Source organism: Artemia franciscana, chromosome 10, assembly GCF_032884065.1.
Source record: "Artemia franciscana chromosome 10, ASM3288406v1, whole genome shotgun sequence".
NCBI lineage: Eukaryota > Metazoa > Arthropoda > Branchiopoda > Anostraca > Artemiidae > Artemia > Artemia franciscana.
Genome location: NC_088872.1, coordinates 40,822,471 through 40,833,122, shown reverse-complemented (window position 1 = coordinate 40,833,122; position 10,652 = coordinate 40,822,471). Strand labels below are relative to the sequence as shown.

The window sequence follows — 10,652 nt, the reverse complement described above, 5'->3', positions numbered from 1 at the left end:
GTTAGATGTATCGAAAGTTAAAAGTAATTCATGATTTTATTACAGAATTTTAGATTGTTATTGCAGAAAAAATAACTAATTCAGTTGGCTACTTAATTTTAAGTCAAACATCATCAATTTCTGCCGAAAAAAAGACTGATTTCCGGTGACAGGAAATACGATATCGTTTTTATTTTTCATTTTTTAGGATGCTGTTATCACTTGGATTTTTATAAACTACAGTACATAAAAATATATAAAATATATATTTATTTGTATATTATTTACATATTAGATATTTGTTTTTTTCATTACACTTTTTTGTTCTCATCCACCAAACAATTTTTATCTACTGGAAGCATTTACAGATGACTGGAAATATGACATGAATTGAAGAAAGAAGTACAGAAATGAAGTTGTGAAATGAAGAACTTAATATTTCAGTTAGAGGTGAAGAAATAGATAGTCATAGTTACTTCATAATGAGTAAAAAAAAACTGGCTATGTGTAGATTCCATCTACGAAACATCTGCTGAAACTTCTAGTTCAAATTCTATTCAACATAATTGTATGCAATATACCCCGTTTTGCGAGATTTAAGGAAAGATAGTTTGCGAGAAAGTAAGGAAATGACAAGTTGTTTTTTGGCTCTGTACAATTTTTATTTCTACATTGTTGTCATTATTTTTAATTATTATTGTTATAGTAATTGTTTAATAATATTATTCTTTTCTGTCACTTTGTATAGTGAACTTAAAAACAGCGAATGGTGATTTTTTTTTTTTTATCACCCTATGTTCAATTATTTGTTGTTGGTTGAGCCTAAGAGACTTAATTTGTATGCAAGGAGATATTTTTTAATCAATCCAATTTCTAATGACGCCACAAGATTCAGCAAAACAGTTTACAATTTAAGCCGTGATATTAAATCATTTCTGATCATTTTAAAACCATGGACATGCATTCTTAAGAATCAGTACTTTTTTCTAACTTAAATCGGGAATAAGAATGGTATAATATATTCTTACATTTTTATGGCATAACATATATTTTTACGATCTTTTGTTAAATTTTAAACAAAACATCAAAGATGAAGACCTTTCTCTTTCGCTTTAACACTGTTCAAATTTCAATATTTAAAATATTTATTTTATTTGAATTTCAATATTTAAAATATAGATTTTGTCATAGAAGCTCTTTTTATTTAAAGTGTAGTTAAAAAAGAAAGCTTTACAGTCATTATTTTGGTAAACCAGTTTGATTATAATCATTGAACCATCAAATATTGTCATGCGAATCACCAGCATAAATATTTATTTCATTTCAAAACCTTTTTAGATATGGAATAAAATCAAGACAAGATTAAACGAGATTCTTCAGGGTTTCACCCCTCCCCCTCTCACCTATTTGGCACAAAACTTTAATCAAACAGTTCGTGGTAACGAACTGTAGTAAGGAGCGACCCGGCTCAATAGAAACCAAAACTCTAAAAAATGGAATTTTGATACCAATAGCTACATCAAAAGAATCGCATTTTAATGCTGATTTTAAATATATAAGTTTCATCAAGTTTAGTCTTACGCATCAAAAGTTACGAGCCTGAGAAAATTTGTGTGATTTTAGAAAATAGGGGGAAACACCTCCTAAAATTCATAGAATCTTAACAAAAATTGCACCATCAGATTCAGCGTATCAGAGAACCCTACTGTAAAAGTTTCAAGCTCCTATCTTCAAAAATGTGGAATTTTTTATTTTTTGCCAGAAGGCAGATCACGGATGCGTGTTTATTTGTTTGTTCTTTTTTTTCCCAGGGGTGATCGTATCGACCCAGTTGTCCTAGAATGTTGCGAGACGGCTCATTCTAACGGAAATGAAAAGTTCTAGTGCTCTTTTTAGGTGACCCAAAAATTGGAGGGCACCTAGGCCCCCTCCCACGCTAATTATTTTCCCAAAGTCAACGGATCAAAATTCTGAGATAGCCATTTTATTCAACATAGTCGAAAAACCTTATAACTATGTCTTTGGGGACGACTTACTCCTCCACAGTCCCCGTGGGAGGGGCTACAAGTTACAAACTTTGACCAGTGCTTACATATAGTAATGGTTATTGGGAAGTGTACAGGTGTTTTCAGGAGGATTTTTTGGTTGGGGGGAGGGGTTGAAAAGAGGGGGATATACTGGGGGAACTTTCCATCGAGGAATTTGTCATGGGGGAAGAAAATTTCCATGAAGGGAGCGCAGGATTTACTAGCATTATTTAAAAAAAAACAATGAAAAAATAAATATGAAAAAGGTTTTTTCAGCTGGAAGTAAGGAGCAGCATTAAAACTTAAAACGAACAGAAATTATTACCCATATGAGGGGCTCACCTCCTCCTAATACCTCGCTCTTTACGCTAAAGTATTTTTAGTAATGTCAACTATTTATTCTACGGCTTTTGTGATTCAGGGGTCATTCTTAATGAATTGGGCCAAAATTTAAGATTTAGTGTAAAGAGAGAGGTACTGACGAGGGGGCGAACCCTCTCGTATGTGTAATAAAAACATGAGAATAAAAAATTCTTTACGTAAGCTAGTTTATAATTTACGTATATCTTTTACTAATAAAAAGATTCATAAAAAATTAAAAGTTCTAGTTGCCTTTTTTATTAACCAAAAAATTGGAGGGCAACTAGGCTTCCTCCCCCGCTCTTTTTTTCTCAAAATCATTCGATCAAAATTATGAGAAAGCCATTTAGCCCACCCCCCCCCCCAAAAAAAAAATATGCAAATTTCGTTATAATTATTTCTCTGCGGAGAGCCAAAATCAAAACATGCATTGATTCAAAAACGTTCAGAAATTAAATAAAAAAAAACAAGTTTTTTCAACTGAAAGTAAGGAGCGACATTAAAACTTAAAACGAACAGAAATTACTTCGTATATGAAAGGGGCTGCTTCCTCATCAACGCCGCGCTCTTTACGCTAAAGTTTTTTACTGTTTTAAAAAGAAGAGTTGAGAGAAAGAGTCAAACTTTAGCGTAAAGAGCGGGGCGCTGATGAGGAAGCCATCCCTTTCATATACGAAGTAATTTCTGTTCGTTTTAAGTTTTAATGTCGCTCCTTACTTTCAGTTGAAAAAACTTGTTTTTTTTATTTAATATCCCCAAAGAATGTAAAATTTTTGGTTGCACTAGTACTTTATAAAAGACACCCGTTTGAGGGTATTTGATACCTTAATATCATTTTGCAAGTCTTGGCGTTTGCTGATCGTCTCAAAAACAAAGGGTCCATTAGCAAATTCTCCGAAAGGACAAACCACAAAAAGGACAAAGGACAAATCATGCTATGTCATTTTTAGAGACTGCCCGTTCCTGAGCTTAGAAAAGAAAGCTCCTGCTTAGTTTAATAAAAAAATAATCACACTTTTTAAAGATACGAGTCTCATTAAAATTGACTATCTTTATCTCCGGCAAAAAAACTGGAGAAGGTAATTTTTTTTAAGATTTCTGAGAAAGTTAGCTTATAGTTTTCTGTCATTTCCTCGTATATTTTACCCAAGATTCACAAGTTTTGGTAAGGCCGCTCAATAATTTCTATACAGACTGGCCATACAAACCCAAAACGTTTACAACAGCCAAGACAGGATAATCCTTTAAGGTGTAATTAAATCCCCTGTACACAAGACTATACTCAGTAGCATTCAAATTGGGCTATTGCTAGGAGGCTCAGCATTTAGGTAAATTAGGACATTTTTTTTCTTTTGTCACAAGGACTTAAGTATGATGGCTGACATTTCAATATCCAATCAAATATCTATCCATTTTATGAAACATAGAAAGTTATTGCATAAGGGTTAATGCAAAAGCTTTATTGCATCTGGCTATTATTATAAGATCGTACTCTACTGTTTTGAGGTTGAGTTACAGCTAAAAGGCTCAGTAATGACATAAATCCAGTCCATCTTTTGGTTTTATCGCAGCGAGTTAAATATTAACCATGACATTTTAATGCCCAGTCCATTATTTATACATTTTGTCGACCATAGGGTCGTTTGTAATTTTTTATTGGACTGATCAAAAATGGCTGAACTATACATGATCTATGCTTTGCTTGCTTTAGGATTGTTATGGCTTTTTCAAGAGAAAAAAGTCTAGTTGCTTAGAATTTGTTAAAGGATAAAAACAGATGTATTGAATTCAATGTTGATTTATTTTTTTATTTTTTGGGTATTGACCAGTTAAATTTCAACGAATAGTGGCAAATTTGGCGCAACTCTTGCGAGACTTTTTAAACTATGCAAACCAACTCTTGTACAAAACTTGAAATCTCATTAATAAATATGTTTGATTTGGTTATATTATTATTCGAAAAAAACTTCATAGATAAAGTTATACATAAAGGGTGGTCATAATAGACCACCCTTTCCGAGAGAGAAAGAGAGAGAGAGAGAGAGAGAGAGAGAGAGAGAGAGAGAGAGAGAGAGAGAGAGAGAGAGAGAGAGAGAGAGAGAGAGAGAGAGAGAGAGAGAGAGAGAGAGAAATATAAAATAAATTCAGATTTACCAGGAACGGTCTTGGGTCAGTATCAACTATTTTTTTTTACTTTGATCATTCCTCTCTCTCTTTTCACAAAGATACACTCCAGCATATGTTTGTTGCACAATCTGCGAGGCAATAATTTTTGTTAGTTTTGAGTTTCAATTTTACTTTTTACTTACATAAGAAAGACTTTGTTGTTTTAAAATAAATTACTTGTTAAATCTCATTAATAAATATGTTTGATTTGGTTATATTATTATTCGAAAAAAACTTCATAGATAAAGTTATACATAAAGGGTGGTCATAATAGACCACCCTTTCCGAGAGAGAAAGAGAGAGAGAGAGAGAGAGAGAGAGAGAGAGAGAGAGAGAGAGAAATATAAAATAAATTCAGATTTACCAGGAACGGTCTTGGGTCAGTATCAACTATTTTTTTTTACTTTGATCATTCCTCTCTCTCTTTTCACAAAGATACACTCCAGCATATGTTTGTTGCACAATCTGCGAGGCAATAATTTTTGTTAGTTTTGAGTTTCAATTTTACTTTTTACTTACATAAGAAAGACTTTGTTGTTTTAAAATAAATTACTTGTTAAATCTCATTAATAAATATGTTTGATTTGGTTATATTATTATTCGAAAAAAACTTCATTGATAAAGTTATACATAAAGGGTGGTCATAATAGACCACCCTTTCCGAGAGAGAGAGGGAGAGAGAGAGAGAGAGAGAGAGAGAGAGAGAGAGAGAGAGAAATATAAAATAAATTCAGATTTACCAGGAACGGTCTTGGGTCAGTATCAACTATTTTTTTTACTTTGATCATTCCTCTCTCTCTCTTTTCACAAAGATACACTCCAGAGCTAGTCTTTTTCATATCTAAAAAAGGACGTCGACGCTCCTTAACCACTTCAATGACAAACTGATTGATTAAATGCAGGTTTTGGTCTTGAAACAGCATTAGCAAAGTATTTACTGAGACAAACTAGAGTTCCAGGAAAAAGTTAGACCAGCCACAACCACTTAAGTATCATCTTTTACAGTAATTGCCAAATAGTATGGCGAAAAATATAGCCCAGAAACATCAAGTAAAGATTAAAAGCAAATCAAAAAGGTGAAAGAAAATACGTTTTCCGTGCAAAAATAGTTTTCCGACAACGTACTTAAAAGCAATTGGAGCCATCTTACGACTGAATATAGAAGTTCCAGGGTTAACAGCTATAATCTGACTTAATTGCTGAAAGCAAATATCTGGGGATAAGGCGAGTGGTAGCTAATGGGAGAATAAATAGACGGCACAATTATTGCAAATTCTCTGTCATTAAAACTGAATAATTTAGTTTAAATTTGAAAAAGCAATGATCATTTAAAACGTATTTTAGAATTTGTTAGAAAAAAACTTCATGAGTAAATATAACACTGGTTTCAACTAATAACGGTTTGAAAGTATATTTGTTTTTTATTCTACACCAATTTCTTATGTTAATACAAAACACTACTACACACAAACTAAATATAAGGAAATTTAATATTCAACTAGCTAATATAAGAAATATAATAACTAAATAAAAGAAAATATGATGGCGTAACTAGAAGAAACTTACAATAAACGAAAATGATGACAGAGAATTAGTAGTTTCCAAATGTCATGCCAAAATAATTCTTAATGTCAATAATTTCTTTTCAACAACCAGGATGGTCAATCAATAGTTTCATGCTTCTATGATTTTAGCCAGATATGGTACTGAATTCTCCGTCGCCAAATAACAGCCTTAGTTCCTTTTGCCGAAATTAGCCTAATCTGTCATTGACAACTTTCAGGGTTATGACGAACAGATAAAGCTTAACACAGCTGGTTGAAATAAATTATATCCGAGGAAATATTAAAATTTTGACAATCGGTAATTGAAATATTAACTATTCAAAATAATATAGTGAATAAAAATCATACACTATGTTCTTCATCCATGGGAATTAGTCATACTGTACGATCTAAATAATAATTAATTTGTTAATTTAAAGGTAACAATACCTACAGTCTTGGGACAAACAAGAAACGGGTGGCCCCCTGAGTAATTTTGGAGGATGTCACAAGGAGAGATTTTAGAAAAATGAGTTGGGAGGGTGTCAAGAGGGAGGCTTTGGATTGATTGGGAAGGAGGAGGAGCGTGGGTATCTGTTTTGGTTTCAAACGACTTGGTGCTGCAGTAAACTATTAGTAGCATTAGTAGATAGTACCCAAGTCAACTCACTAGTCCATAGCAGGAAAAAGAAATAAAAACACTTATTCAAATGTATGAGGCAAACCTAAATTTATATGTTCAAAGAACGTCAAACGATCCTTAGAAAAACCGATTTTTTTAATTAAATTTTCACAGATATTTTTCTCCCCGCGGTATATTGTTTTATTAGTTTCTTATGCCATAGTACTACTTACTTTTCGGTCAAATCTTGTTTAGTTCAGAATATTAGTTTAGTTTACTGATTAAAAAGGCCCATTATATGATCTTTAGCTAAATATGTTTCCCCAAAAAATTGAACTAACTTTAACCGGAAAATTTACATCTAACTTTCAAGAGGATCGCAGATCCACCTGAAGTTGAAAGCTAGTTACGCCAATTTACAAGACATCAAATTTTTTCCTCAACAGTCAAAAGAAATGTACGAATTTCCATTGGCTTTAAATTGACTTCAAGATAATCATGTTTCCGAAGATGAGTTTTCTCGTGTTTCATTCCATTCCAAGCCATTCTGTCATGAATTTCCCCGCCAGCTAAGTTCAGTTCTCTCATAGACACTATTGAAAATGTAGTGAACAGATCCTGAAATATAATCAAACATTATGATAGAATAAATACAAACTCGAAGGGAGAATGAATCTTCCGTATAAAGTAACTACTAAATATGGATCTGGTATTTTATATGCCATAAACTACTTCAAAACTAAATTGAATACAACTATTACTAACAGCCTGGAGTCAAAAATATAATTTATGTCATTACATTAGTTATTCCAAACATATAGTATGTTAGAGATTATTAATGTTAGAGAACCATGGATTTGTAGATGGGTCCCTAGAAAACTACAATTATGACGTCATTGATCAATCTTGTAGATGACAAATGCATTCTTGTAAAGAAATTGATTATGTTTTAGAGATAATTTTTTTTCAATTATAAAAGGTTTTTAATACATCAATTTTCTTTAAAATGAGCCATTAAACAGTTCTCTACGATGTTCCAATGTCAAGCTATCTGAGGAGAAAAAGAAAAAAAAGCCGTATATGCAGAATATTGTAAGTTCAAGCCACTTATCTTGTTTTTCAAACCAATAGATTTTCCTCGTTATCCAAGCCATGGGACTGTATAGAATACCTCTTGTTTTAACCTGACACAATTTTCAGGAGTTATGGGCTATTACATTTCTTAGTATTGGACGAGATCGGCTCTTACTAGGTTGCCAGCTACCGCTGCAACTCGGAAAATCTCTTAATAGGTTGATAGCTACCGCTGAAATCCTGACTAGGTTACTATGGCCTGCAGTTCGGCTCTTTTTAGGTTGTAGCAACTACTGCAACAATGATTTGTATTATTCCTCACTGTAATGCACCGATCGTTTACATAAGAATATCAGCTACCTAAATAACCATGATACAGATGAAACCGTATCATAATTCACACTTATAACGAACTAAATCAATCCTTTGCATAATTAGTTACTATTTGTCGGGGTTTGTTCTTTTACCGCTGCAACCCAGATGATAGTACGAAACATTTTCTATCTGAATCTAACATCCAGTCCTAGCCCCAATAGATCTGCTTATTCATTGTATAGTGAATATCAGGAAAATTATATTTAAAAATATATTTTAGAGACTGCACAAGTGAAAAAATAAACCATTAGATTCTTAGTATTAAAATATTAACTGAGTGTAGAATCTCAAAAGATGCTCAAGTTTTACTCCTAAGCTCATGAGTTAAGTTATCACCTTTTCTTGTATTATGATCATGACGGTCTCTATTAAAAGTAAAAATATTTTCAAAAGCAGGGGTGAGCAGGTGATTCAAATATTTATACCAGAAAATTGCTACTTGGTAATCTTGAATTTGGGATACATCCATTATTATTTTTTTTTTAATCCTCATGAGAATCATAAAATTCAGACAATAATTTTACAGCTCTATTCTGAACTTTTTGTACTCTTTTGAAACATGTTACAAAATTACTTGCCCATATAGAGCATTTGTAGCTAATATATGGACAAAATATAGAAAAAAAAATCATTTTAGATTCTTTTTTGGGGACTAGAATTTTAATTCTTCGTATCACCCCAAGACTTATGCTTAATTTTTCAGCTTTATCACATTTCCTCGAACCGTGATTTGATCATTTCCAGTAGGCCTACTCGACGAAAGTGTAGAAAATATTGTTTTCATCACTGGAGATTAAAAGGCTGGTTCAGTCAATCCTTTTTTTTAGTCGTCTGGCGTCGACACATAAGCCAGAACCTGATTCTCCGCTTCTCCTAAATGCAAATTTTATAAGAGCAAGAATACTTTTGAAACAGATTAACTAAAATAAATTTTACATAGGTTATTCATTTGTAATATTTATGTATTTTTTGTTTGTTCTTTTTGTTGTCTTGGGGTCACGCAAGGTACTGTATTGTTTATGTTTTTTTTTATTTCAGTATATGGTCTCATTCTCCATATTTTCGTATTCTCGATATTGTCTCTTTATTTTCTTTGAATTCAGCACAGCCTCGCAAGCTTTGCTTATGTTGTGCTATTGATTAAGAAATGTTTATTTCTAATAAAATTGTTCTACTACTACTTATATTTCTCGTTTAGCGTGGTGCAACTCCTGATTCAACTCTATAAGATTATTATCCCTTTAGGAGTAATTCCAACATTCTAGTCGATTAGGGGGAGGGAGGGTTCACTCTGACTGGGCCAGAAATTTGCTTAATTAGATTAGCACGATTTTTTTCTGCTAATCTTGTGGGCTTCAATTTTTTTTTTTAATCTCTAACCTCGTGCGGATTACCATACACTCTAGACCCTGGCTGTTCTGCAGTGGAAGCATGTGGATGGCGACAGATCTGGTGCCAAGCTGTGGAAGAAGCAGCATAGACATTGGTAAGAGATGGACGAAAGACCCTTTGACCCTTTTCTTTTTCAGATAAATGGGCTGTTTCCTTTTTTGATTCGATTTGCTTATACTATAATATAAACAACTAAATGTAGAAAATACTGATCTTTTGTTTCTAGATGATAGAGTATTTTCTCTGTTTGCAGAATAATTTTTGGAATATTTCTTTCTTTCGAACCTTTTTTTATTCTTCGAAGTAATGATTATCTTTATTAAAGTTCAACTCCTTTTTCTTTTATCAAACAGTTCGTGGCAAAAGACTGTGAGAAAGGAGCAATGCGGCTCAATAGTAACCAAAACTCTAAGAAATATAGTCTCGATGACAATAGATGCGTCACAGAATTGAATTTCGATGCTTATTCAGTATATGTAAAGTTCATCAAATTTAGTGGTGTCTATAAAAAGTTACGAGCCTAAGAAAATTTGTCCACTTTTTGAAAAGGGTGTTAAACATCCCCGAAAAATCAAGTGATCTTAATGAAAATCGGATCATCAGGCTCAGCATACCATAAAACCCTATTGTACAGGTTTCAAGCTCCTGTTTATAAAAATGTGGAATTTTGCATTTTTGGCAAGAAGAAAGATCACGGATCTGTGTTATGCCCTTTTTAAGTGACCAAAAATATTAAAGGGCAGCTAGCCCACCTCCCACGCTAACTTTGTTTTCCCTCGATCAAAATTTTGACATTGCCATTTTTTCAGCATAGTTTAAAAATGTAATAACTATTTCTTTGAGAATGACTTAAACCCCCCGAAGTTCCCGGGGAAGGGTCTGCAAGTTCTGAGCTTTGCCCATTGTTTACATATAGTACTAGCTATTGGGGTGGCGCTTCGCGCCACCCCAACACCTAGTTGGTGGGGGCGCTTCGCACACCAACCCCCCCAAGCCCCCGCGTGCGTAAGTCGTTACGTGCCATATTAGTTACGCGCCATTGTAATTGTGTCCCTGTGTCCCATCTGTGAATATATATATATATATATATATATATATATATATATATATATA

At 33.0% G+C, this 10,652-nt stretch overlaps 1 protein-coding gene across 5 annotated transcripts in view; it reads right to left on the bottom strand.

Annotated features, from left to right (window-relative positions):
- Positions 1-5,917: 5,917 nt before the first annotated feature.
- The window catches only part of LOC136032192 (lysosomal alpha-mannosidase-like), a 459,508-nt gene continuing 454,773 nt past the window's right edge, over positions 5,918-10,652 (bottom strand). For all 5 annotated transcript variants that reach the window (XM_065712394.1, XM_065712393.1, XM_065712395.1 and 2 more), the window contains one exon: positions 5,918-7,316. In XM_065712394.1, the coding sequence (XP_065568466.1) occupies positions 7,125-7,316 (192 nt within the window). In that variant the 3' untranslated portion in view covers positions 5,918-7,124. The remainder of the gene's footprint in view (positions 7,317-10,652) is intronic.